The sequence below is a fragment of the Elephas maximus genome, chromosome 4 (assembly GCF_024166365.1).
Source record: "Elephas maximus indicus isolate mEleMax1 chromosome 4, mEleMax1 primary haplotype, whole genome shotgun sequence".
NCBI lineage: Eukaryota > Metazoa > Chordata > Mammalia > Proboscidea > Elephantidae > Elephas > Elephas maximus.
The window spans coordinates 184,111,348-184,138,820 of record NC_064822.1 but is presented as its reverse complement, the minus strand read 5'-3'; the positions used below and the strand labels follow the sequence as shown (position 1 = coordinate 184,138,820).

The window sequence follows — 27,473 nt, the reverse complement described above, 5'->3', positions numbered from 1 at the left end:
CAGGACGGGGAGGCTCCGAGGCCTGACACCTCCCCCGGCCAGCCCGGGCCTCGGCTCCCAGCCGCCCGCCGGGCTCCCCTCCCGGCCCCGAGGCCCCCGGGACGGGAAGCGACCTCGACGCCGCCAGCCCACCCGGAAGCCCTCCCCCGGCTCCCACCTGCCGGCGCGTGACGCCAGGGCCGCGCGGACGTCCCCCCGCCCCGCCCCGCCCCGCCCCGCCCCTCGGGGAGCGCGAGACCTCGGCGCGCGCCCCTCGCTCAGACCCACCCGCCGGCCGCCCCCGCCGCCCCCGCGCGCGCCCTCCCGAGCCCGTCCCCGCCGCGCGCGCGCCCGCGGGGACACGCACACGAGGCGCCTCAGCTTGACACCCGGGCGCCCGCGCGCTCCCGCCGCGCCCTCGCCCACCCCGCCGCCCGCTCCGACTGGGCAGCGCACGGGGGAGGGGAGGCCGGCCGCGGCCGTCGGGCTCCACTCACCGCCGAGCCGCTGCCGGCTCCGAGTGCGCGGCGTTCCGCTGTGAGGCGTTGCGAAGCGCGCGGCCCCGGCTCCTCTGCAGGCTGTGGAGGCGACGTGGTAGGGAGACTGAGGGTTGCGGGGGTCACTCCCTCCCGCTTCACCTCCCAGAAACACGGGGACCCCAGAAACTAAAAACAAAATAAACAAACTTTCCCCTCCGCCTCCCTCCCCCTAAACCACAACACAAACACTCGGGGGCCCGCCCAGGCCGCCACTCCATTGGTCGGAGGGAGAAGGCTTTCGGCTCTCACTGGCTGGTTTTGTGCCCGTCAAGCTGCAGTTCCGCCCCTCCAATGCCTTGCCGCTGCCGTCGCCCCTCATTGGTTAAGTGCGTCCCGTTTGACGCGCTATGATTGGCTGAGCTGCCTGCGCCAATCACTCGGGGACACACCCCCTCAGCATCCGAGAGGCCGCTTCCTCGGTCGCGGGCCGAGCGAGACGAAGGGGAAACTAGAGCATGATGGCGGCCGAGCTGGCTTGGCGCAATCGTCATCTTTTTTCTTTTTTTTAGATCATTAGTGCCTCTCCCTCGGGCTGTCTCCCCCCTGCTCCTCTCTTCATCCAGTACTGACTAATAACGGAATCTAAAGGTGCCGGCTCCTTGATTTATCCCCTCCGAAGTGCTGAGTGTGGGTGGGTAGTGCGTCATTGGGCTGGCAAGATGTCACTCCCGAGTCAAATCTTAAAACCATTGGTGGAAGAGCAAGAAAGCCCGGCCAGCAACAAGGGCTATGACCATTGGTTTTAGCTCCACGGAGTTCTTTCCCGGTCCCTTATTGGGTACACAGGTGCGTCGGTCAGCTCTGGAGTCGCTGTACCAGGGATAATCGTTCGCCAAGGAGTTTTGGATCGACCCTGGCCATTTGGCCAGGAATTGGTGATAATGACGACTACCATTTACTGCGCGCCTACTCGGTGCCAAGTACAGGGCTGAGTTCTTTACAGGGATTATCTCGTTAAACTTGTGAGTTTGAGATTACCTAAGTTTTACAGATAGCAAATCGAGGCATAGAGAGGTTAGGAAACTTGCCTGAGGTCACCAGATCGAAAGCAGTCGGGGGACCAGGCTTTGGGTCCTAGGTCTGTTCGACTCCAGAGCCTGCACCTCTTTTCACGATGCTTTAGTGCTTCTCCTTTGGCCCAGAATCGTACCTGTCAGTCAGTCCAACACCTTAGAAACGTTTTATCCGAATCCAACTTTCTAAGTTTCTGGAAGTGACGCTGTTGGGAGACCCAAGCTATGGAGAGGCTGCCATTGACTCTACCGCATCCTCCTCCCCAGCCCCGACTCGTAAATGAAACAAGCCTAGTATTTCCTGGCCAGAGCCCATCTACACCTGTGTCTATTTTCGCAGCTTTATGAATGTGTGCCAAGCTTTCCCCTCCCTCACCCATCCCCAGCTCACTCTTCGGAGAAGAGTTCTCAAGAGGCGGAAACAAGGAGGAATAGAGTTGAAAGAGAGATAAAGAATAGATCACTTGAGAAATAATTTATTGCATGCAAATGGAACAGCCCTTCAGCTTCTGGAAAGCTTCCAGGGTAACCCCCTGATGCCGAGCGAGGCGCAGGACGTGTGTTCCTGGCTCGCGGCCATTGGATTTTTGCTCGGTGGCAGCTTTCATCGATGTGAATCTCACATTCCAGCCAACGGAGGGCAGGATGCATAGGACCCATGCCAGAGAGCCAGCTCTAAGCCTCTGGGACAGAAATTATCTCCAGGAGCTCAGCGCTGGACTCCAGCCCACATTCTGTGTTATTCCCTCTCCGGCAGTTAACATTTTACCGTCCCAAATCCTCATTCCCTGTAGCTTCAGTGGGATCATGGCCCTCGGTTGCCTTCCTGATCCAAGCTGTTGTGTAACTTCGTTGGCACTGTTTTGATAATAAAACAACCACTGTAACACAGTAATAATGCTCAACACTTAAGAGCCTTTCAGCAGAGCAAGACAAGGCGCTTTGCAACATCAATTATGATTAATTGGCTGGTATTCCTAGGGCCACACTGCCAGCAAAGGACAGAAGAAAGCTGATCAGGCTTAAATTCTAATAGAGGCTCTAAGAACCTGGACCCTTACAGCTCCATGAGATACCCCCCACTAGCATTCCAATATGGGGATTCTGAACCAGAAAACACACTGAGAAATGTCTAGGGTCCAAAACTTTCCCTCCTTCCGTAGGTAGCTGTTTGTACCTCTATTTTAATCCTCAATCTAGTGCTTGGTTTTATTGCTAATTGCTGGACACATCTGCCCTAGAAAACAAATGGTTCTATTTCATCTTTGTACCCCTTACAGTGTTCTGACCATAAAAGGGACCCAAATAATTATTCAGGGAATACTGAGGAACCTGGGTGGTTCAAGCAGTTTGAGATTGGCTGCTAACCTAAAGGTTGGTGGTTCAAACCTACCCAGTGGCTCTGTGGAAGAAAGGCCTGGCAATCTGCTTCTGTAATGATTACAGTCAAGAAAACCCCGAGGAGGGCAGTTCTATCTGTAACACATGGGGTGCCATGAGTTGGAATCTACTTGATGGCAACAAGTTTGATTTTGGTTTTTTAAAGTATTTATTGAGCATGCTAGGCACTTTTCTAAGACACAAGGGTTACACCGATGAATAAAACGCCTCTGTCTTCAAGGGATCTCACAGATAGTGGGGGTTGGAGATGACCACCAGGTAAAACAGATAATCAGAGTGCAGTATGGTGGTAATGTGCCCTGGAAGCCCATGGGAAGGCATAGGACTCAGTCTTGGAAGGACAGGAACAGGTTTCCAGAAAAAGTGGTATCATATCTGCACGGAGAACTGAAGGCTGAGTTGTGTTAGCTGGGCAGGAGGCTGGCAACGTACGGGTGGCCTGCAGCATTTGCTCCCAGGGGGCAGGCATCAGGACAGTTCCAGCCAGGAATGGCCAAAGCCTGCTCTTCCTATAATCTTTGTTCCTGAGGGCCTTCAGCTATCTGTCCACTCCACCTTGTGAGCACTGTCCCTCCCCAGGAGAAAGCAGGAAACCTGAATTCCTATTGTGTCTGGCCCCTTGAAAACATGAAAATAATTTCCAAATAAGATTGTTGTTTTTCTGATCATAAAAGTAACACTGAGTAAAGATTTCAGACAGTACAGAAAGTTATAAAAGGAAAAGCTCCCAGAATCCCACTACTAGAGGCAACCCAGACACTTCTATGAATAGACCTACACGTGGATTTTTTCTTCCAACAATGGGATGTGGTTCAGGATCTTGTCTGGGATCTCAGAGCTCCCACTGGTCAGAACTATGGCTCTGGAGGGAACCTGTCCTCCCTTTCCACGTTTATCAGAAGAAAGCCAAAAAATCAATCAAATATTTATTGGGGAGAATGAGGGTCTCCAATTACTGCTGCAACAAAGGACAAACTACCACCTGTTACAGGATTTTGGGGCTTGCTCAGCCTAGTGCTCAGCAAATGACAAATTACCACCTGTTATAGGACTTTGGGGTTTGCTCAGGGATGTCAAGGATGGGGCATGGCAGGGGGTTGTCTGTGCTCACCAGACTCTGCCCTAGGGCTTACAGCCATGTGTTGGTAGCTGTGGAGTCCATCCATTCCCTGAAAAGGCGACCCAGATCAGAGAATGAGATGCCAGGCTGCTCTCCTCTGTTCTCTTTTCCTCTCTGCATGCTATTTGGAGGAAAATATATATATGCGTGTGTATGTGTGTGTGTGTGTTTATTCCAACCCACTCAGCATTAAGCATAAAAAAACTAAAAAACTTGCCAAGCCTTGCACACTCGTATGCAGGCCAAGTGCACTATGTCCTTGCAGCCCTATACTATTCTTAGAGCTCTATATGTGGTGTTCTATCGAGCTGGCTTTTTGCTGGAGGGGAAGGCAGGTTTAATGAATGATAGGTGTCTTGGATGGCTACCAAAAGTGCTCCGAGTCATCCCAAACAACAGGCCTTCCCTTTTTTCCCTTGAGAGACGGTTCTGTGATCTCTGTGCTTGGCTTGGACAAGGTCCAATGCAATGGGGATTTCTGCAAACATTCTGCAGTGACCCACAGGCTTAGGGTGGTACGGCCAGCTGGATCTGCTCCCGCTCTGATTTCTGTGGCATGGGAGAGCTCCTGCCACCCTTGGCATTGGCCTCTCACTGCTGTGAGGCATTTGGAGGTGTCTGTAAAGCATCTCCAATTCTCCAGGCTTACGACAATTGGAAGATCCCTGTAAAGGGACCTACTCCAAAAGATAAGTAGACAGCTGATAGCTAATACTGCTCTCTTGGGGTCAGGCAGTGGGTGCAGTCATAGCCAAGGGACAGGAGCAGCAGGGGAGGAGAACTCTCTGGAAGGTGCTAATTACAGAAGACATATTCATAAGTGTTTGTTACATGTCTGGTAGCACTTCTTGTGCAACAAAGCCTGGTGACAGATGCTGCACCGCTTCTAGATCACCCCTTGTTTTTTATGACCATGCTTCCTGAAAAGCAACGTAGTTAAGCGGCAAACATTGTGCTCCTCCAATGTGCTGGGATGCACACTAGAAGGTTCACAAGAGAACCAGGAGAGGTGGTTCTTAACAATAGCTTCCATCTGGTGAATACCTGCTGTGGGCTTTACGTGGATCATCATGACAACCATTATACCCATTTTCCAGATAGGAAAACTGAGGCACTAAAGGGCTCACAAGGAGTCCCTGGGTGGCAAAAACTGTTAAGCGCACAACTACTAGCCGAAAGGTTGGTGGTTTGAACCTACTCAGGGGTGCCTTGAAGCACAGGCCTAGTGATCTGCTTCTGAAAGATTACAGCCTTAAAAACCCTATCGAGCAGTCTACTCTGCACACGTGGGGTCACCATGGGTCGGAATCAACTAGATGGCAACCAACTACAACAACAAAGGGCTGACTTGCCCAAGGTCACCACAGTAGTAACCCGGGAGTTGAATCCAAGCAGTCTGAACCCAGTGAGTAAGCTCTTCTCCATGCTACTATACTGCCTCTGAGATGTCTACCTCGAGGACTCTACAAAGCAGCTGGGGAGACCATGATCCCCAAAAGAACAGTTGCCCTCATAGTCTTTATCATCTCAGCCCCAGAATGAGACAGACCTCTTCCTAGTGAAGTCACTGACTTCCTCTGCATCCCAATTCAGAGTTGGCTCTCCTCCCACCCCCCCTCAAATAGCCTCTTTTTTTCCCTCTATTTTCTTATTTCAGCTCTTCAAATAATAACGTGTAGCCATCTGCACAGGAGCCTGTGGTTTGCAGTGGCCAAAGCCTAGGAAAACCTTCAAGGAGGCGGATTGACACTGGCTGCAGTGATGGGCTCAGACATACCTAGTATTGAGAGAATGGCACAGGACTGGGCCACGCTTCATTCTGCTGTACACGGGGTCGCTGTGAGTCAGAACCGACCTGACAGTGCCTAACGACAACAAGACAGCCGAGGAAACCTTATGGAGCAGTCCTACTCTGTCATATAGGATTGTTACGAGTCAGCATCGACTCCACAGCACACAATAGCAGCTAACCTTAAAGTTGGCGGTTTGAACCCACCCAGTGGCTCCAAGGAAGAAAGGCCTAGAAAACTGCTTCCGCAAAGATTACAGCCAAGAAAACCCTATGGGACAGTTCTCCTCTGTCACACATGGGGGCGCTATGAGTCAAGGGCCAACTCAAGGGTAGCTGATGACAATAAGCTATTTCCACTGCCTTGCCATCCATGCTTCCTCATTCTTCAAACCTGGCTTGCAGCCCCAATTCTCTGCAGAAATTCATTTCTCTAAGCTCATCCATGACCTCTTCGTGGCCAAGATCCAAGAGCCTTTCTCGGTCCTCGTTTCCATGACTTCACCGCAACGTGTTACTCTGAGAATCTCCTCTTCATTTCTGAAAATAGCCAGCTTTCCTCCTACCTCTACAAATGTTCTTGTTCTTTTCCCTACCACTTTCTACGTGCCTTCAAAGGAGTCTGTATGCCCTTCCTCATGTTGTCCTCCAGGGCCGTGGGGGTGGGAACCTGGTCCTTATTTGACCTTCACCTCCAAGATAGCTATTTTCATCCTTCCAACTCCAGCCTTCGTTCTGCAGCATACTTGCTGTGTGACTTTGTGCAAGTCATGTAAACTCTCTGAGCTTCTGTTTCCTCGTTTCTAAAATATTTAATCAGATTGGTTATCCTAGACTATGAGATAATGATGAAACCTAAAGGAGCCCTGGTGGTGCAACTGTTAAGTGCTCAGCTGTTATCGCAAAGGTTAGCAGTTTCAAGTCCACCCAGTGGCTCCGAGTGTCACGTGTCACGAAATATTATTCTCCTTTTGATTTTATTTTCCTAACCATTTGAAAATGTAAAGACCATTCTTAGCTCATGGACCTTGCAAAAACTAGGCCCATAGGTCCTGGTTTGCTGACCCCTGGCCTAGGACACCCTCCTCTGTACCCCTATTCCCAGCACTCACGCTCCACTGTCACACCTGGGATCTTTACTTTACTATTGTCTGTCAAGAAATATCCCCTAGTTCCTCCACTCCCATCCCGCAACCAGATTGCTCCCGCTAAACCCTCTTCTTAACAGGAACTCTGGAGCTGTCACTGGTTTTCATCCGTCTCCTAAGTTTATATAAGTACTCATCAGGTACCCAGCCCGGTGCTGAAGGGTATACAAGAGCCCGGAGTTTAACAAACATTTACTTAAAGTTTCCTTTTATTCAGTCATTTGTTCAGACACTCTTACTGCGAACCTACTGTGTCCCAGGCACTATGACAAGGCAGATGCCGTCTCTGCCCTCGAGATGTTCATAATCTAGTCTGGAAGGTGGATGCAATGAGGCAGGCGTTATGACGGAGATATACAGGGGGTGTGGAAGCCCAGAGGAGGCACCCCGCTCTGGGGTGGGGGATGGTCAGGGAAGGCTTCCTGGAGGAGGGGGTGATCTCTGAGCTGATACCTAAGAAGTAAATGGGAGAGGGGTCATGGACTAAGGCATACCAGGAAAAGGTCCAGAGCCTAGGGGCACTATAAGCATCAGAGAAGCCCCTAGGTGGCGCAAACAGCGGGGCGTGACTACTTGCCAGAAGGTTGGTGGTTTGAACCCACACAGAGGTGCTTCAAAAGACAGGCCTGATGATCTACTTCCCAAAAGTCACAGCCTTGAAGACCCTGTGGAGCAGTTCTACTCAGCACACATGGGGTCGCCATGAGTCGGAATTGACAACGTAAGTGTCAAGGACACAGTGGAGACTTGGACATAGTATCTGCCCTCAACATCTCCCAGTCTGGCGGGTGAGACGGACTATACTAGGCTGCTTTAAGTTTGTGGTGAGAGGTTTAAAGTCGTTTTCCCTCTTACCTGTTGCCAGCAGCGAGTTGATTCCAACTCATAGTGACCTACAGGACGGGGTAGAACTTCCCCCGTAGTTTCCAAGGCTGTAGTAATCTTTACAGAAGCAGTCTGCCACAACTTTCTCCCAGGGAGCAGCTGGTGGGTTCGAACCACTGATCTGAGCACTTATCCATTGACCCACCAGGGCTCCTCGTTTTCCCTCTAGCTGTGTAGAGTTGATTATCACTGAGCCTTGAGAAGGTAAGCAGTGGCAGATGAGGTCTCCCTATGGCCTGACCAGGGGTGAGTCTGACTCCACACCAGGTACTGAGAAACTCTGGGGGGTGGGAGAAGAGACATGGGCCTGGCTCCCACACCCCAGTGCTTCTCCATCAGAACACTGGCCTCCTTGTGTCTGCCTTCCTGACACGGTTTTAACATTGTGAGGGCAGATGCCCCTTAGAAGAGAAGGGACTTGAACTGAGCTTTGAAGAAAGTGCAGACTTGGCACCAGGAAAGGAGGGAAGGAGCACAGTAGGCGGCAGGAACTGCAGGAACAAACTCACCAAGAAAGGAACGTGCGTGGCCCAGCTGCAGGGCCACCAGGGAGTGGTGAAATAGTTTCACTGGGCACCCAGGCCAGGGGCCTCCACTGTGTGAGGCTCACAACAAACCAGAGAGACAGGTACTATTTTCCTCAGCTCCACTAACTAAAAATCTTGTGACCTTCAGCAGTTACTTAACCTCTCTCTGCCTCACTTTCCTAATATGCATGTGCCTCATAAGGGCGTTATGAGGACTGAGTAGCTTAATACATATAAAATGCTTAGGACAGTGCCTGGCACTGGGGCCAGCTTCATGGGCTTATGACCTGGACAGTCCCCTAGGGCTCCCACTCAGAAGGAGAAAGGTCCCACAGTTGATTTAGTGCCCCACTGTTGCCGTCTTCTTAATTTTTGAACAAGGGCCCTACACTGTCATTTTGCCCTGGGCCCACAAATTATGTAGCTGGTCTTGCCTGGCACATTTTAATGTTGTTTAATGCACATTACAATGTTGTTGGGTGCCATCGAGTTGATTCTGACTCATAGCCACCCCAAACGACAGTGTCCATTCGAATTTCAAATTTCAGTGTCCATAAATGAAGCGCCATTGGAACGTGGCCATGCCCATTTGTTTATGCATTGTCCATGGCCACTTTAGAAGCCCTGGAGGCGCAGTGGTTAAGCATTTGGCTGGTAACCGAAAGGTCACCAGCTGCTCTGTGGGAGAAAGATGTAGCAGTCTGCTTCTGTAAAGATTTACAGCCTCGGAAACCCTATGGGGCAGTTCTACCCTGTCCTGTAGGGTAGCTATAAGTCAGAATCGACTCGAAAGCAGTGGGTTTTTTTTTTTTTTTTTTTTGGTATGGCTATATTTTAGTGTTGCAACAGCAGTAGCTGAGGCAGAAATGACATGGCCCACAAAGTCTGGAATATTTACTACTTGGCCCTTTACAGGAGCCCCTGGGTGGTGCGAATGGCTAATGTGCTCAGCTGCTAATGGGAAGTTTGGAGGTTTTGAATCCACTCAGAGATACCCTGGAAGAAAGGCCTGGCGATCTACTTTCAAAAAATCAGCCACTGAGAACCCTGTGCAGCACAGCTCACTCTGACACACATGGGGCCGCCATGAGTAGGAGCCGACTCAGTGGCAACTAGGACCAATGCTGGCCCTTCACAGACCTCTGGCCTCAGCCCCATGTCCAGGCTGCCGCTCTTACCCAAGAAGGGAGATGACATGCCACGAGCTGGCCACAAGGTGTCAGCCTTTCACCACAGTGCTTTCAGCCGCTCAGGCTCTTCAGACGGAACCACGGCAATGGAACCGAGTTCTCTCCTGAGCAACCTATGCTGGGCAGGGCCCCCAGCCCCATCCCTGCCCTTGAGCATGTTCCAGTGCAGCTGGGGACAGACTGACTGACATCTCGCAAGTGCAAAAGGCTGTACGAAAAGCTGGGGGAGGTTTGGCATCTACAGGAAGGAGACAGGACTGCCTTCCAAGGTCAAGGTTGGCAGGCTTCTCTGGATGGTTTGTTTCTTTGGTTAGGTTTTGTGTTTTATGTACAGAGGATTCTCCAAACCAACCAACTGAAATTTTTTATTTCACCCAAAACTATCAAGAAAAGTTGTTAAGTGGGGACTTTTGCATGACCAGATAAGCTCTTTCTCACGTCCTCCAACTAACACCCACCCAGCTGGGATTGTGCGGGGGTTCCCAAGGGGAACATGGATCCTTCCCAAGCACAGCTGCTTACAAACAGCGTCTCAGGCAGATTTCCTCCACCTTTCTTTAAAACCCGGGCTTTGAAACTGCCTCCAGGTGGCCGGGCATTTAGTCCTTTGAGCCAAGGACTCTGCAGGAAGTTGCCAAATACACAGGGAAGAAGCAAGGAGAGGATTTGGGGGAGAATGTTCACCCAATGAAATACACCACCAAGCACTGCTGTTTATTGAGCTCCTGTGTATAAGCCTTGGAACTAGATGCTTTTCTTAATTACTCCCAAAGGGCTCCAGAGAGTGGTATCAAGATGACCCACTTTAATCAGGGAACCTGAAGTGCTGGGATACAAGGTGCTCGCTGGATTCAGTTAGCTATTAAATGGCAGAGTCAGGGATCCAGCCCCAGCCTGCCTGTTCTGAAACCTGTCCTCTCTCCACCATCAGCCTTAGGTGGGATCACAGCACATGTTCACTCACATGGCCTTAAAACAACCCTTCCGGTCTCACCTGCCCTCCTCACTCACCGTTTATCCCCAAGCTTGTTGTTGTTTGCTGTCGGGTCGATTCCGACTCATGGTATCCCCATGTGTGCAGAGTAGAACTGCTCCATTGGGTTTTCATGGCAGTGACCTTTTGGAAGCAAATTGCCAGGCCTGTCTTCTGAGGCACCTCCAGGTGGGTTCAAATTGCCAACTTTTCTGCTAGTAGTCGAGCACTTAATTATTTGTATCACCCAGGCCTAGCACACAGTAAATACCCATTGAATGAACAAATGAACAAAGCCTTTCAAATACTGCAGGGAAGTGCCTGTCCCTGTCCAGTCACCCAAGACATATGCAGGAGAAGGTGAGCCAGAGTTCCAGGTGCAGCAATGAGCACACGATGGGGGCTTTCCTCCTGGTTGTGCCCAGAGGACCATGGGCACTGGGGCACATGGCCTGTCCTTGCCTTTTCCTCCATCCCCCCCTCCAGGCTCCCACCCACCTGCTGCCTTATCTGGCCATTCTCCTTCTCCGACGTGAACATCTGTTCCTTGAGCTGCTTTCCGGTGGCTGCAGACAGTGCCCTAACGTCCACCCACTTTTCTGGAGGAAAGCTTGTTTCCAGCTAGCTGTCACTTGGAGAGGCCACACCGGACAGTGAAAATGCTCTCGGGGGGTCCAGATCAAGGGAGCCTAGCCCTCCCAGGACCTGCTGGATGATTCGGGACAACTTCCTCACCTCAGGCGTCTTTCCTCCTCACCTGCTTCTGTGTGAGCCGTCAGAAAGGAGTGCTAGGAGTGCAGCCAGAGAGGCTGCAGCCCGGCTCCACCCAGTCCGGAGGGCTTGGGTGATGAAGACTGCCCACGCAGGGCACATGCTAACAGAGAACCTTCCCGGAGCAAGGCACCGGGTCAGGGGAAAGTGTTGACAAGTTCTGCCCTTAAGAGATTAACTGGCAGAGGGCAGAACCCCATCGGCTTCCATGCACAGTCTCAGAAGTCAGGAACAAGACAGGAAAGAGCATGACCGATTCTGGAACCTCCAAGTTTACTAGCCTGCCTTACTCTCTGTATCCCTGGGTGGTACAAACTGTTAACGCACTCGGCTGCTAACCAAAAGGCTCGAGTCTGTCCAGAGGTGCCTCGGAAGAAAGGCCTGGTGATCCGCTTCCAAACAAGCAGCTATGGAAACCCTGTGGAACGCAGTTCTACTCCGACTCTCACGAGGTGGACCGACTTGGCAGCCACTGCTTTTATTTCCTGTATTCAGTGGCTGTCAAGTTTCCAGTCACTTAACCGGCGTTGAGCAGACGGCGTGGATACAACAGTGAACGAGACAGACGAGGCTGCTGTGCTCACAGGGTCTGCTCTTGGGGCTCAGGGACCCCAAGGACAGAGTGGGTAGCAGGCCGGGCCACAGCGCGTGTGGCCAGAGCGGGTATCTGGAAGCAGGGCCTTCCAAGCTTCCAAGGGCGGTAGTGACAAGTCTAAACCTGCCTGAACTCTGCAGGCCTTTGAGCTGACCCGGCACTTGTTCCAAACACGCTCACTCCTGCCCCTGCCATGCCCCACCCCCTCGGGTGCACATCCGCTCTGTCTCGGTCGGCTCAGCTCCTGAGCTCAGGGTTCCTGTTCGGCACTGAACACCCTGCCACCAGAACAGCAGTGCAGACACTCACGGCGACAGCTGCTGGGTCCTCGGGGCAGGCGGGCAGGATGGTGGGGCACCGCCAGGTGATAAACTACAACCACGCTCACAGTCTAATTAGCTGCGGAGGGAGCCCTGCTAAGCCTGATTCAGAATGACGTCCAGATAGTGGGTCCTGGTTGGCCTGTCATAAGGAGCGTGGAAGGTGCTCTGCGGTCTGCGCTGGCTGCTCTTTGCGGTGGGGACACCGTTGGGCACACCTGGCTACGTACATCAGTGCTTTCTGTGCAGGATTTAGCTGAGATGGGAGGAAAGGAACAGATTGGGAGGAACTCTGATGGGGAGGTGAGTGGAAGGAGGCAGATGTATGCACTTAAACACACCTGTTCTGGGGTCTGGGGAGCACGAAACACTGAAGAGCCAAGCAAGGTAACTAGAGCAGAGATGGAAGGTGCCATTACATATGTCCCAGAAAGCGAAATCTTCGGCAAATCAGCCAGCCTCCCTGGGACAAAGTGTTGTCAGACAAAGATAACCATTTTGCCGGGCGGGGGAACGTGAAGAGATCCTTTGGGCTGCACAGCCGACAGTAACAGTCCTCAACCGAGTGACTGGACCCGTTCGAGGGGACATTTGCCAAAGTCTGGAGACATTTTTGGAGCCCTGGTGGCAAAGTGGTTAAGAGCTTGGCTGCTAACCAAAAGGTCAGCAGTTTGAATCCACCAGCCACTCCTTGGAAACTGTATGGGGCAGTTCTACTCTGTGCTGTAGGGTCACTATGAGTCGGAATCGACTCGATGGCAACAGGTTTGGTTTTAGTTTGGGGACACTTTTGGTCGTCTCATCTGGAGGGCTGCTATTGGCACCTAGTGGGGAGAGGCCAGGGATGCTACTCAGTATCATACAATGCGTGGGACAGCCCTTCCCTCAACAAAGACTGCTCCGGCCCTCCAAGTGTCAACAGTGCTGGGTCAATAAGCTCTGGGCTAGAGGCAGGCCCAAGTTGGCATTTCACATGATTTGAGATCTGGGAGATCTGTGTACCTTCTCATCTGAAAAATGGGAATAAGACCTGCTCTGCTCATCACACAACTTCACAAAGCTCCATCCTAAAATGAACAGCAAAACTGTGTGTTAACTTTGTAAAGGGCCCCTTTCATGAGCTGTTCCTAGTTGAAACTTGCATGTGACTACAGGATTTAGCATGGTGACTGGCATACAGCAGGTGCTCAATAAATCAAGAAGAAAAAAGAGAGAAACCACCCCAAACCTGCTGCTGTCCAGTCGACTCACAGCAATGCCATAGGACAGAGGAGAACCGCCCCACAGGGTTTCCGAGGCTGTAAGTCTCTATGGAAGCCGACTGCCACATCTTGCTCCCTTGGAGCAGCTGTTGGGTTTGAACTGTTGACCTTTTGGTTAGCAGCCAAGTGCTTAACCACTGCACCACCAGGGCTCCTTAGAGAAGCAACAGAGTCTACTAGAAAAGAGCCAGTTGCCTCTTCTTTGCCACCGGTACAACTCGCTGTGTCTTGGGTGAGCTACTTCTCTAGTCCCCAGCCTGTTTCTTTCAAATCTGATGTTAGTTGCTGAGTCCATTTCTTTTTTGTCTAGTCTTTCTATGAAGTTCTACACAGGCATAGCATTGTGTAGTGTTGGCACTGTCTCAAAAGCACTCATAAGGGGTCAGGGACAGGACTAACGTACCTGGCGCTCAGAGAGCTGACACAGACTGGGGGGCATTGCCAAACCTCAAGAGGAAGCTCCTAGTCCTGTACCGGAGTCCTGTGCTTCCTGCCTTCCGGGGCAGAATCCAGGGTGGCAGCGGCCCCGGGGTCACAGCCCTCAGCTGCTTTTGCTCACTGGAAGTTAACCTTGCCAAATAGCAGCACCAGTTGTTACACTCAACCTGGACTCGGCCTCCTTCCTTCAAGTAAGGCAGCAGCTTGGTGGGGTGGGGGCTGGGGGGCAGGGGCTGGGGACAGCAAAGTGAGACCATGGCACTGAGAGCACTGGTGTCCCGTCCTTGACCCTCCTGGAGCCCTTTCAATGTCACCAGCTTTGTGGAGGCTGCTGTGGGAGGACCAAGGGCATGATCCACCCTTGAACTTGCCATCAGACTTGGGGGGCCGGATGTACCCTTGAGATTTGATGAGGGAGAAAATGTCTCACAAAGTGTGTGCAAGCACAGGAACAGAGGGTAGAGGTACTAATAAACTGAGTCACCAAGAGGCTGAGCCTTGGCAGACTAGCAAACACTAGGAGCTGTGCTTTATGGCTTCAAGATCTTCAGCAATCTTTGCACCACCGGTGTCTCTCGTAGGAATACTTACTGCTAACATTTCAGGAGTGGAGAAGGGACAGACACCAGCTTGCCCAAACCTCTGGAAAGATGAGGAAACTGGCTGGAAGGGAGAGCCCTGCCTGGCAGGCAGGCACCTTCCCCACTACACAGAGTTGCTTCCACTTTCAACATCAGGTCTCCCCTCCCCACTTCACTTCTGTGAAGAGAGGAACTCTATCTTGGCACATGGAGAAATTGAGGCAGAAGGCCTGGCTCCAGGCTGCAGTGAGCTGGACTTCCAATCTGGGATCCTCCTAGGTGGCAGTGCTGGGCAGGGACTGGGGCCTCCTGGGCCAGGAGAGGGCAAAGGGATAAGGCAAGGCTGCTTCTCCCACAGGGGAGGGGCAAGAAGCCCTCCACAGAACTGCCTGGAAGCTGCTCCCTGCCCAGGGCCTCCTCCCTGCCCTGGAGGTGTCTGTCCACCCTCCACATGGAGGGTGGGGTCTTTTCTCCCACTGCAGTGTACTTGTCTTGGGCCCCACAGCTTCCAGACTCTTGAGGTGATGACTGGTCTGGGGAACCGGATGGAGCTGAGGTGTCATGCTTCTCCCTTCCTTCCCCTCCGGAAGGAGCACACACCACACCGCCAGGCCTTGGTGCACAGGAAGCACCCCCAGAAATCGTTTAATCCTCACAGACACTCAGGGAGGTGGGTTGGGGTCTGCAATCCCTCCCCCGCACCCAGGAAGCTAACCTCAAAACTGACAGAGGAGCCCTGGAACTCAGGTTCACCCTTCCTTCCCCTCCCCACCCCGGAGCAACCAGAGTCTTCTCAAGTGAGCGCCAAGTGCTGCCCCCACTTCCTGCTTTCTCTCAGGCACTTCTGCTTCACAGGCCAGTGCCTCCGGTCTTCTGGCCCTCACAGTTAGCTGCCTTGCAGACATCTGTGCCCCTCCCCCAGGGTGCTGGTGGTGTCCCAGGGTTTTTTTTTTTTCTCAGAAGGAAAGATATGAGTACAGAAGTTCGGTTCAGAAGTGACAGGCTGGAAGAGCCCGTGTCCTTCCACAGGCACTTTGGCCCCTCGCTCCGCTGCGCCAGGCCTCTGCATCCCCCTGCTTGGCTCTGGCTCACGGAGGCTGTAGTTTGGCAATTTCTCCCTATCCATTCACCCACTCCCCTCAGCCCCCACTAGTCACACAGTGGGCAGGGGGTGATGTGGGCTTTCTGGCTGGTCCCCCGGCCATCACGGCATCAGGCCGGCCCACCTGATTGGCAGGAGGCCGAGGCTCCCATATCAGCCTGCCTTTTGGCAGGAGGCTAAGGCTAGTCTTTGGCTGAAGGGTAACAGGGAAGGCACAGAAGTCCAGACTAGCAAAAAGGACCCAGGACTGTCCCGGGGAATAGGGCAAACACTCCTGTCCACAGGGCCCAGCCTCCCATACCACGCTCCCTGCCTTGGCCAAGCCCTCTCCTTACCTTGGGTGGCAGATCAAGGCATAGTAAGGGTGTGGGCAGCCTCAAGTGACAGTGCCATAAGGCCTGCAGCAGGCAATAGCCAAGGAGGCCTGGACCCCTGAGGGCTGAGGAGCCAAGACCATGCAAAGGAAGGGGACCTTGCAGGAGGGCTCTCAAAATGGCAGTGTCAGATCCTACCACTGGCCGGGGGGTGGCTACAGCATTTTCTCTCATTGCACTCAGGGTCTCCTTCAGCAGCCTGCAGGGACTGCACCAGAAAAAAAAAAAAAAAATTTTTTTTTTTTTTTTGCACCAGAAAGGCCATGGCAACTGGTGCCCCAGCTGCATCCTCCATATCCAGTGCAGAGACTAGAGCAAGACTGGCTCTGAACCCTATCCTCTTCCCTTTTATCCCAACAGCCTCTAGGAGGGACCAGAAGCCCCAGGAAGCCCTGGGAAGGATGAGTCAGGGAGCTGGGCTGCCCTGAGAACCCACCCCATTAAGGCATGAAGATACGACTCTCACCCCGTCGGGGGGCTGCAGGGCAAGGCCAGCCCAGTGGGGAGAGGTTCAGACATAAAGGAAGGCAGATACCATTCAAGCTTCTGCTTCATGTAAACAAGGAGGCGGAGACCCCTGCCAGGCCGACAGTCTTCCGGAGCAGAGCGTGTGATTGTCTTGAGATGCTGAAGACCCTCCTCTCTGGGATTCAGGGTCCCTGAGGCTGGGCTGGAGACTGCTAGGCAGCAGGCTGGCAGGGGTCCAATGTGCAAACTGGTGCAGGCTCTGTCCTGGTTCTCCACAGGGCAGGGGGTGGCCAGCCAGTCTCGGGCACCCGTGGGTCCTGTCCGCCGCTGTCCTGCGGCTCAGGAAATCACGCAATTGCTGGGCTTGGCAGAACGGACACTGGCTTTACCTGTGAAGACAAGGAATACAGGCAGGATGGAGGGAAGCCTCCAGCTCCACTGTTGCACAGGCCCACTCCATGAATCCGGGGCCTGGGCTGATCCCCAGCTGCTGACTGTGAGAGCAGGCCAACAGAGCGCCTGGGGAAGCAAGAGGAGAGGTTCTTCCTGCCCTGGTGGCCTCCGCAAGATCCCCGCTGGGCAAGCACGGGCTTGTCGCCACCCCCTAGTGACTTACCAAAAAACAAAACAAAACCAGTTGCCATCGAGTGGATTCTGACTTACGGTGACTCCACGTGTGTCAGAATAGAACTGTGCCCCATAGGATTTTTTTTCCGTTTTTTAGATAATGTTTTATCGTTATCAGTGAAGGTTTACACAGCAGTTTAGGTTCCCATTCAACAACTTCTACAGGTTGCTCAGGGGCCCATAGGACTTTCAATGGCTGTGATCTTTCAGAAGCAGACTGCCAAGTCTTTCTTCTGAGGCACCTCTGAGGGGATTCGAACCACCAACCTTTCGGTTAGTAGCTCAGCACTTAGCCATCTCCACCACCGAGGAGGACGGCAACTTCTCTCACACCTCTGTAAAAAGCAGGACAGCCAAAGCTGCCAACTCCTGGCCTCACCTAGAGCAAAGGAACCAGGAACCAACAACCAGAATCAGTGACTTAAGTCTTGCCAAATCATAGTCGTTCTCTCATGCAAGCCTCATAGCGGGCAGCCCTGTGAAACAGACGTCACTGGCCCTAGTTTATAGACGAGGGCAGCGAAACCAGCGGCTTGGAGCCTGTAAGCACCTGGTCTTCTAAATCCCAAGCCTCAGCTTCTTCCCCACACCAGGTGCTACAGAGGAAAGAGGAAAAGCTTGCACTCCGGGAAGGGCTAAGCAGCACCAACCAAGAGCCAGGCACTGTGCGATGGCTACAGTTTAGGGGGCAGTTTTAAGGCAGAGGACAGAGAGGGACACACTTCACTGAGAGAAGAGAGGAGAGAAAGCTGTTCTCCAAGCCAAAGAAGCAAGTTCTTCTTCCCGCAGCCCCCACAACACATTTCCACTTTCCTGACAATCCCAAGACAAGTGCAGCAATTTCCTGGGCTAGATCCCCGCTCTCTGACCCATGCAGGAGGGCGGGGGGAGCTGCGAGGCAGGCAGACGCTGACACCTCCCTCCTGTGGGGTGTCGGGTGTTAGATTCCATGTCCTGGAGTTCCGGCTGCCTTTTCCCAGGTGGAACCTGCTCATGCTATTTCTGCCAGCTCCTCTCTGCACAGCCAAGGTTGTCTCCCTGGTGCTCACACCACCTCCCAGTAGCACTTCGGCTGTGAATTTAATTAAGGTGGTGTCTGCCTTCCTTCCGGACCATTGGCAGGAGAGACACTAAACAGAAGCAGACATGGGGCATGGGTGCTGGCAGCCCCTTCCCTCCCTGACCCCAGTGACCCACCACAAGGCCACTGAGCACACTCATTGTTAACCAACCCTTGTCCAGGCCAGACAGAGCCAAGTCTTCTGCACTTAAATTATAAATCCAGCTGGGCTCTTCCCCTATATGATGACCCCAGACTCGGGCATCAGACTGTGCTGATAGGACTCAAGGCTCAGGGGAGACAAGGGGAGACGCACAACTGTGCCTGCCAAGACTCAGGGGTTCAGTAGCGCCATCCACTCCTTCAGCACAGGGCTGAGTGCTGTGTCTGCTGTGGCTTGGCTGCCGTGATTAAATCCTGCCTTCCCAGGGTCCCCTCGCTGTTGCAATGGCTCAGCCTTGCCCACTTCCTCTCCTTGGTGGTTTGTTTTATTTGCTCAGCCTACGAGGCAGATGCCAAGTTCCTCCCCAAAAGCAGCAGCATTTTGGAGGCAGGCAAGCCAGTCAAGAAGGAGCCCTGGTGGCACAGTGGTTAAGTGCTCAGCTGCTAAACAAAAGGTCGGGGGTTGGAACCCACCAGCCGCTCCGTGGGAGAGAGACGTGGCAGTCTGCCTTCGTAGAGATTTTAGCCTTGGAAACCCTATGGGGCAGTTCTGTCCTGTCCTATGTGGTTGCTATGAGTTGGAATGGACGTGAAGGGAGTGGATTTTTTAGTTTAAGGCAGTCAATCCCGGGATCTTGAAGCACGAGAAGGAAGGATGAGGCCCGGGGGGTGAGGAGGCAGGACGAGCGTCAGTGCGTGCTCCCACACCCCCCTCCTCTGACAAGGCTGGGAGAGCTTGGGCAGGGACGTTATGCTCAAGCCCATTGAAGTGAAGCTCTCAGTGTTCCCCCATTCTCCAAGGGTGCTTACAGGGAGCCCAGAACTGCAGGCATGCAGCAGGGCTCTGGGGTGAGTCAGACCTCTCACCTGAGTGGGGAAAAAGGCATACATACCAACCTACCTACCAACTGCTAGGTGCCCTGGTGGCGAAGTGGTTAAGTGCTCGCCTGCTAACTGAAAGGTCAGCAATTTGAACCCACCAGCCACTCTGTGGGAGAAAGATGTGGCTGGCAGCCTACTCCCATAGATTACAGCCTTGGAAACCTGATGGGGCAGCTCTACTCTGTGCTATAGGGTCGCTGTGGGTCGGAATTGACTCGACAGCAGTGGGTTTGGTTTTGGCCATCAGCCGCCGTGGAGTTGCCTCTGGCTTAGGGAGACCCCATGTGTGTCAGAGAACTGTGCTCCAGAGGGCTTTTAATGGCTGATTTTCTGGAAGTAGACTGCCAGGCCTTTCTCCCAAGGCACCTCTGGGTGGACTCAAAACTCCAAACTTTTGGTTAGTGGCCGAGCACATTAGCTGTTTGCACCACCCAGGGACTCCAAAGGCATAAACGGGCAAAAACACTTTTTCTGCAATGTATGTGTGAAACAAGGGTAGCCAAAGAGGGCTTATGAAAGGGAGTAAAGCTTCAAACGGAGGTCACACTGGGAGTGAGACTGAGAGGTGGGTGTGTGTGGGGCGGAGGGGAGGTCGGAAACATAACAGGGAGCTGCACGAAGCAAGGGCTGGGGCAGGGAAAGCAGCCGGGCACCAGGAGCCGCAGTCAGTGCAGTTTGGCTGACACAAGGCTGTGCAGGGGACACAGACATGACGATGGCAAGGACGATGGGCCCCCCCTTCCCACAGACTTTAGCATCCTGTCTACTGGAAGCTTCCCGCCCCCATGTCCACGTGGCTCACTCCCTCCCTTCATTGAAGTCTCTGTTCAAGTGTCCCTTCATCAGAGAGGCCTCCCTGACCACCCTTTATAGAGTCATCCCCTCCCTGGGTGTGCTCTGCCCTGTACGATCCATACTCTAAGAGCAGGGACTTATTCCATTTTGTTCACTGTTGTACCAGGAAACTTAGAACAGTGCCTGGCACAGAGCAGACACTTCATAAATGCATACTTGTTGAATAAAATGAATGAAATGGCAATGGCAGGCTACTTAAGGGTTTGTATCAATGCTAATACGACAGCAACACCACTAGGTATTGACTAGGTGAGGAACATGTCCTCACTTACCTTGGACCTCCCAGAGACAGGGGATGCGAGCTCTGGGCAGGCCCAAGGGAGAAGGGCAAAGGGCTTTGGATATCTGCCACTGAGAAGACACCTGCCTCTTCCCTGCAGCTGAGGGGGTCAGTCACCTGAAGGATGCTCACTCCACTCCCCTCGGTGCTGTGCGATCAGAACTAATGAGGCTCAGTTTATTAGATCAGATTGCAGCCTCCAGACACCAGCTGGGGCCTGACCCTGCTCTGCAGTAACAACACGGAACTGTGAGATCCAACCTTGACAAGCAGCCCTGGGGCAGACTTACCCTGGAACTGGGGGCCCAGGTCTCTTAAGAAACTCCAAGTCCAGGAAGCGCTTCCCCAGCATGCCACCTCATTTAGGGGCCCAGGTTTCCAGGAGAGAGATCCAAGACCTCCCACTCCCAGGGATGACATACCAGGGCCTGAAGTCCCCAAATCCAGAACCCCAGTGGCCACAACACTATAGGCTGTGAGCAGGAGCCAGACCACACTGCCCAGCCAGGGTGGCCCATCCATGCATGGCTCAGGGCAGCCTGAGAGAAGTCTGGAAAGGCGATTGTCAGAGCAGGTCACTTCAGGGAACTCTGGGAGGAAAAGCATGGAGCCAGGGGAGCTTGGGAAGGTCATGACCCAGAGGGACTCTCCAAGGCATCCCGGCAAGTCAGGCGCCGCCCTTATCTTTTTCTCACTGGTGGGACACCAGGGGGAAGAGTCAATCATATGTTTGGGCTGGTATAGGGAAATGGTGCCAACCCTAAACTTCCGGAGACAGCCCTAATGCTCTGAAGGCGGCCTTGGCAGTCAGGAGACCATGCTGCCCTTTTCTCCCTGTGTGACTGTAGACACAGGGACTCACCTCTCTGAACCTCAGGGGTCTTGTTTGGGAAATATTGTCATCAGGCCAGGTGGTTGTGAGGACTACACAAGTCCATGTGACAGCATTCAGCACCATGTCTACCTAGTCCCTGGGTGGCGCAAACGGTTAAGCACTCGGCTATTAACCGAAAGGTCAGCTGTTTGAATCCCAGAGGTACCTCAGAACACAGACCTGGTGATTTACCTCCTAAAGGTCACAGCCATTGAAAACTCTATGGAGCACAGTTCTACTCTGACACACATGGGGTTGCCATGAGTTGGAATCAACTTTTGACAGCAACTGGTTTGGTTTTTTTCCCTACCTAGCACACGGTAGGTGCTCAGTAGAAGTTTGTTTCTTTCTTCCTTCTCTTATCTTTAGAAAAACCAAAAGAACCCATTGCCGTCAAGTTAATTTCAACTCAAAGTGACCCTACAGGACAGAGTAGAACTGCCCCATATGGTTTCCAAGGAGCACCTGGTGGATTTGAACTGCTGAACTCTTGATTAGCAGCTGAACTCTTAACCACTATGCCACCGGGACTTCCTTCAGAAGTGTTGGCCATTTCCCAGTGATTTCCCTGAGGGCAGAGACTCTGCTGCTTGGTAAGTAGCCCGAGTGCCTACCAGATTGCCATGTGCTGGGGCGAGCCCTTCAGGTACCTGGGGACAGGCAACTAGAAAAGGCAGAGTTCTTTCTGAGGCCACCTGAGAGCCCCGGGTCCAAGGGCTGAGGCTCTGAGGGCTTCTTCATCTAGGACAGACTGTCAGGGAAGCAGGCTCCTGAGGATACTCCTGCTGACCTCAGTGACCTGGGCTCCCCCATGGTCCTGCTGCACTGTGCTAAGGTGCCCTGCCAGCCCCTGCTCACCCTCACCCCACCCATCCCATCCAACTGCCTGGGGGCCCCCAGAGCTGAAACTGGGAATGGACCAGTCAGGCTCTCACCCATGATCATCTTGACAACCAACTAACTACCTGCCTCCTCCATTAATTCATTCGTTCACATTTGCTAGTTCCATAAACATTTTCTGAGTGTCTACTACTCTGTGCCAGACAGTATGACAACACGGTAAACAAAACAAAAGGAGTTGTGGTCATCATCCTCAAAGCAACCATTGCTACCCAGCGTGCTAAGGTCTCCGTGATGGGAGCAAACAAGCTAGGGCATCTGAGTGAGCCTTGCCAGACAGGGCAGGGCTTCAGGCACATCACCAGCAACCTCCTTCACCAGCCCACAGCTCCCTGAGGGCAGGGGCCTTATCACCTGTAGTCTGCTGGCCAGAAGACTCCTACCGGGGAACACACTTAGGGCATTTCCTTAAAAATGCAGATTCCTGAGCTCTACGGTACCCTTCGCAAGGGTGAGGCCTGGACATATGCCTTTCTAACAAGGGCCTCTGGGGGACGGCTGCTCCCTGAGGTTTGGGATCTCTGTCCCCAAGGTCTGTCCAGAGCCCCTAGATGGCAAAGGTGGCAAGCCTGAGGAAAGGTACTGAATGTACCCAGCGCAGAAGCCAGGTCTAGCCGGGTGAAGAGGCAAAGGGAAAAAGGCTGTCAGCTTCTGCCACTAGAGGGAGCTGTGAGCCCTCAAACCACAAGGCAGCCCCCTGCCTGGATCCCCAGCCCTAAAGGAAGCGATTTCAGTAAGGCTCTCCCAGGGGCCACACCTGGGTTCACCAAAATTTGCATGCTGTTTGTTTTTTTTTTGACAACTATATACTTCTTATCAAGCAATTTTACAGGCTGTCAGCTCTTATCTTGTTCTATTTTTCTGTTTCACCCACTCTGTCACCAACCCACATTCTCCCGTGAAAAGACAGCAGCAGAGAGAACGGACAGCATCGGCCATGGACAGAGACAGGTCTGAGCTAGAAGGGGCCTTGGAACCCAGATGGGAAATGGGCCCAGGGAGGGGAAAGGATGCGCCCAGGGCATGGGGAGCATTGCACCAGCAGCTGAAATCCACAGGCCAGCTGTTCTGATGGTGCTCTCAATGCTCACGGTGGAAAAGGGGTCCTTCCCTGGGCAGGGACCCTACAGGAAAAGCTAAAGATGACAGTTTCCAGCTCACTAGGAGAGAGTGAACCAAGCTCAGGTCCCGGAGCCATCAGGAGCCAGACCCCTCTTGCATGAGTTCCAGGTGTTCACCTCCTGCTGCCAGAGGGAGGCCCTGAAACAGTCCAGCCACTTTCACCATTTAAGAGGCTAACCAGTGGTCGTGGAGGTGACTCCGGCTCACAGTGTCCCCATGTGTGTCAGAGCAGTACTGTGCTCCACAGGGCTTTCGGTGGCTGAGTGACCCCGTGTGTGTCAGAGCAGTTTCGTGCTCCACAGGGCTCTCGGTGGCTGAGTGACCCTGTGTGTGTCAGAGCAGTACTGTGCCCTACAGGGCTCTCGGTGGCTAAGTGACCCCGTGTGTGCCAGAGCAGTACTGTGCCCCACAGGGCTCTCGGTGGCTGAGTGACCCCGTGTGTGTCAGAGCAGTACTGTGCCCCACAGGGCTCTCGGTGGCTGAGTGACCCCGTGTGTGTCAGAGCAGTACTGTGCCCCACAGGGCTCTCGGTGGCTGAGTGACCCCGTGTGTGTCAGAGCAGTACTGTGCCCCACAGGGCTCTCGGTGGCTGAGTGACCCCGTGTGTGTCAGAGGAGTACTGTGCCCCACAGGGCTCTCGGTGGCTGAGTGACCCCGTGTGTGTCAGAGCAGTACTGTGCCCCACAGGGCTCTCGGTGGCTGAGTGACCCCGTGTGTGTCAGAGTAGTACTGTGCTCCACAGGGCTTTCGGTGGCTGAGTGACCCCATGTGTGTGTCAGAGCAGTACTGTGCTCCACAGGGCTTTCGGTGGCTGATTTTTCAGATCGCCAGGCCTTTCTTCTGATGCACCTGAGTGGACTCAAACCTCCAACCTTCTGGTTAGCCACTGAGTGTGTCAACAGCTTGCACCACGCAGGGACTCCTAGAGGCCACTATAAAGGGCATCTGGGGAGAGGAGTTCCCTTCCCTCGCCCCTGCCTTTGGGGGAACAAAGAGGCAGGGAAAGAAAAGCCCTCCTCATTAGGGAACTTGAATTTCAGGGCTCAGGTTCAGATGCCCACACAGGTAGGCAGAGGCTGTGCTGGGTGAGGCCACCCTGGTCCTTGTAAAGGATGCAGGAGGACCAGGTGATCTTGCGGGGCGTCTCTTGCACCTCTCTGACTGTGTAGGCGCACGCTCGTGCTTGCTTGCTCTCACAAGCATGATCTGGGGATCAGGTGCTCTAGGGAGGGGCTTCCTGGGGCACAGTTCAGGTAAGCTTGGCCAGGACCTGACACCGTGGGCAAACACTCGGAGGACAGCTGCAGTGACAGTGACAACCCAAGTCCTTGGAGCAAGGGGAACCCAATGCCAAGAGACACTGCAGGTGGCAGAGGAAGGACGTGACAATGGGCCTTTTGTTTCTATGGAAACTGCACCTCAGGGTGAGGGGGATGATGAAGAGAATGCTTCCTCCTCACCCCCAGTAAGGACTGGGGAAATGGCCCCCGTGTGGCTGGGCTGTCCCTCCCCCTCCCTGCCAGGTGTTCACCATGGCAACCCTTCCTCCAAACGGGAGGTGCAGAGCAGTACAGCATCTGGCACTCGGGTAGTAGGGGAGCCCAGAGCCTGGGAGGCGTGGGGATGGGCCAGCTACACTCCCCTCAAAGGACATGGGTCCTGGGACCACCAGAGCCACCTCGCAGAGCTTCCACTGGCACCTCCGTGCTTAAAGGGTGTTTGAGGGTGCGTCGAGAGCGAGCACCTAGTCAGTACCCGGCACGCGGAAGCCTCAGGAAACATCTCCTGGCTGAATGAGGAATAGCACTGGACTCCTGCTGCGCCCAGACTCAGAGAACCCTAGGTCCGTTGTAACTTGAAGAAGCCAATGTGGCTGCCATTTCCTGAGCACAGACTGGGCATGTCAGGTTCCATAGCAGGTGCTGGGGGTTGTGATCCCCCGCATTCTAGGCACTCACAGCCAGGTCAAAGCTGGGGGATGGGGTGCTGCAGCCCTGGGGACACTCAGGTTGCCCAGGGCCAGATCTTGGGCCCTACCCCCACCTGCCTGGCCAGCCCAGAAAATTCAGTTCTCATCACTGCAAAGCCCACAGCCACGGAAGCAGAAGTCCCAACGTGGAAACTTCTTTGACTCAGGGACACTGAGCTGAGAAAAGGCACCAGCCACAGCCCTAGCTGTCGCCACCACCTCCTGGGAAAGAGAAAGGCCACACAGGGCCTCTAGAGGGTCCCACAGAGGCAGCCAGAATGACGCCACCACCAGGGTCCATCTCTTCCGAAAGAGAAACAGCATATGGCAAACATCACTCATCGAATAAACCCAGGGAGGGCTGAGTCAGACTGCTGACTACAGAACTGAGGAGAGCGGATCAGGGCGTTGGTGGGGCAGCAGGTGAGGGCAGGGCGGGTCTAACCAGGTTAGGTCCCGACGAAGGTGATCTGGCCAGGAACAAGGTTAGCGAGAAAGAGCCCTAAGCCCAGAGCCGGGGTTGAGCCTCAGCTCTGCCACTCGCCTGGGCCATGCTTCTGTTGCCTCACTTACAAAGCAGCAGTTTTCTAACCGTACTTTACCCGAGTGCCTCTGAAAGGCCCCTAGTAGTAGGAATCACAGCTCCCAGACAAGGCCACGCCCAGCACTGCACTGCACATGTTATAGCCCCGAGGAGCTGGGCAAGGCAGGCGTCATTCTGCCCTTTTAGAGGAGTGGAGATGGAAACAGCTGCAGTGACTTGCCCAAGGCCCCAAGGCAGGGAAGGCCAGAGCCAGCATGGGAACCTGGAGCTGCCTGACCCCAGAGGCAGCAAGCGGGCTCTCCTCGACAGGGGCAGACTCAGGCTAGGGCAAGAGGGCTCACCTGAGAGGTTGGCACTGGAGTCCTCGTTGGGCCTCTTTCCTGTCTTAAACTCCACGTCAGCAAAGGACTCGGTGGAGAGCGAGCTGGCCGTGCCATTGGGCGCCGCTGGCCTCTTGGTCCGTCGGCTAAAGAGCCTGCTGCCAAAGCGCTTGCCCTCCTTGGCTGGGGTGGCCTCTCCGTTGGTGGCTTCTCCTTTGCCATTTTGGGCCAGTGCCTCCCGGGACTTGGGCTTCAGGTCCACGTGCAGGTGAGAGACCATTCTGGTATCCTTCCGGCTCAGCCCTCCTGAGGGAATGGGCTCCACGGGCGGTAGCACCTGCTCCAGGCTAACCAGGTCGTTGAGGAAGCTCTCCAGGCGCCGGGTCGACTCGCCACCTCCGCTGCCTTCCTGCTGCCCCTCCAGATCACCGCCAGCTTGCCGCTGTTGCCGGGCAGCCCAGCGCATCATCTCCCCCGGCGGGTGGCGGCTGCCTGACACCAAGGCGTACTTGGGGTTGATGAGCTTGCGCGCCACGGTGGAGGAGTAGTTGAGGCCAAGCCTGCCAGCACCTCCTGCCAGGCCCAGCTGCCGATACAAGTCCACCTCCTCGGAGATTGCATACAGCTCCCGGAACTCCACGTCGAAGGGCTCCACGTTCTGTCCCGTCAGGAGGAGGAGTAGGTTCCTGTCTACGTACGAGGAGGTCCACGTGAACCTGGGGACATGGGAACAGAAAAGCAAGACACACGTGCCCAGGCCTGCTGCCTAACCCTGCCAGCAGCCCCTCAGCAAGCCCGCCCCCTCCAGGGTTCCGCTGACCCCGCCCCGCCTGCTGGACCACCTCAGCCGGGCTCCTCACTGGCCAGGGGACGGGTCTCTCGCCTTCGCTCTGGACCGCTCACCCCCCACTGGCCCCCATCCTCCTCCCATTCAGGCCTTGGTCTCCAGTGCAGAAGGCAGGCAGAGGTGGGCACAGGGAAATGGCATGAGAAAGCAGGCCAGCTTTTTCTGACATTTACTGTTTCTACCCCTGCATCCCTTGGAAAGTGGGGCTGATAGGACCTACATTCACAGGGTTGTCAAGAGGCTCAGATAAAATAACTTGTATGAAACATTTTGCTCATACCTGGCACACACACACACAATAACTAGTAACTGCAGCTGCTGCTACGGTTAACGTTACTCCATTTCTTATTGGTCCTTCTTGGAAGTTTCAGAGCCTTTAGTATTTGAAAACTCCCATTCTTCAACCAAATGAGAGGACCTGATGTCATTTATCAACCGTTTCACATGGCCAGGTCTCTTCTCCCCATCTAGATTTTAATTTACTTGGAGGGCAGGGTCTCCACAGATACAGGCTCGCATGTTCCTGTTGATTTAATTTTGAATCAGAATCCTGGAC

General features: G+C 53.9%; 2 protein-coding genes across 8 annotated transcripts in view; both read right to left on the bottom strand.

Annotated features, from left to right (window-relative positions):
- TNRC6B (trinucleotide repeat containing adaptor 6B) overlaps window positions 1-1,111 on the bottom strand; it is a 296,019-nt gene extending 294,908 nt beyond the window's left edge. For 4 of the 6 annotated variants that reach the window (XM_049885180.1, XM_049885179.1, XM_049885178.1 and 1 more), the window contains exon 1: window positions 477-1,106. The gene's annotated coding sequence lies outside the window, so the exon portion shown is untranslated. Of the gene's footprint in view, window positions 1-476 lie in introns of all 6 variants that reach the window. The other 2 variants (XM_049885184.1, XM_049885177.1) reach the window with 2 other exon arrangements.
- A 13,106-nt stretch (window positions 1,112-14,217) lies between these two features.
- FAM83F (family with sequence similarity 83 member F) overlaps window positions 14,218-27,473 on the bottom strand; it is a 37,794-nt gene continuing 24,538 nt past the window's right edge. Inside the window, exons 4-6 of one of the 2 annotated variants that reach the window (XR_007517505.1) lie at window positions 26,092-26,786; window positions 16,543-16,864; window positions 14,218-16,215 (exon numbers count right to left, since the gene is read on the bottom strand). Coding sequence is in view for 1 of the 2 variants with exons in the window: in XM_049885198.1 (XP_049741155.1) it covers window positions 16,815-16,864; window positions 26,092-26,786 (745 nt within the window). In the remaining variant the exon portion in view is untranslated. The other variant, XM_049885198.1, reaches the window with a different exon arrangement.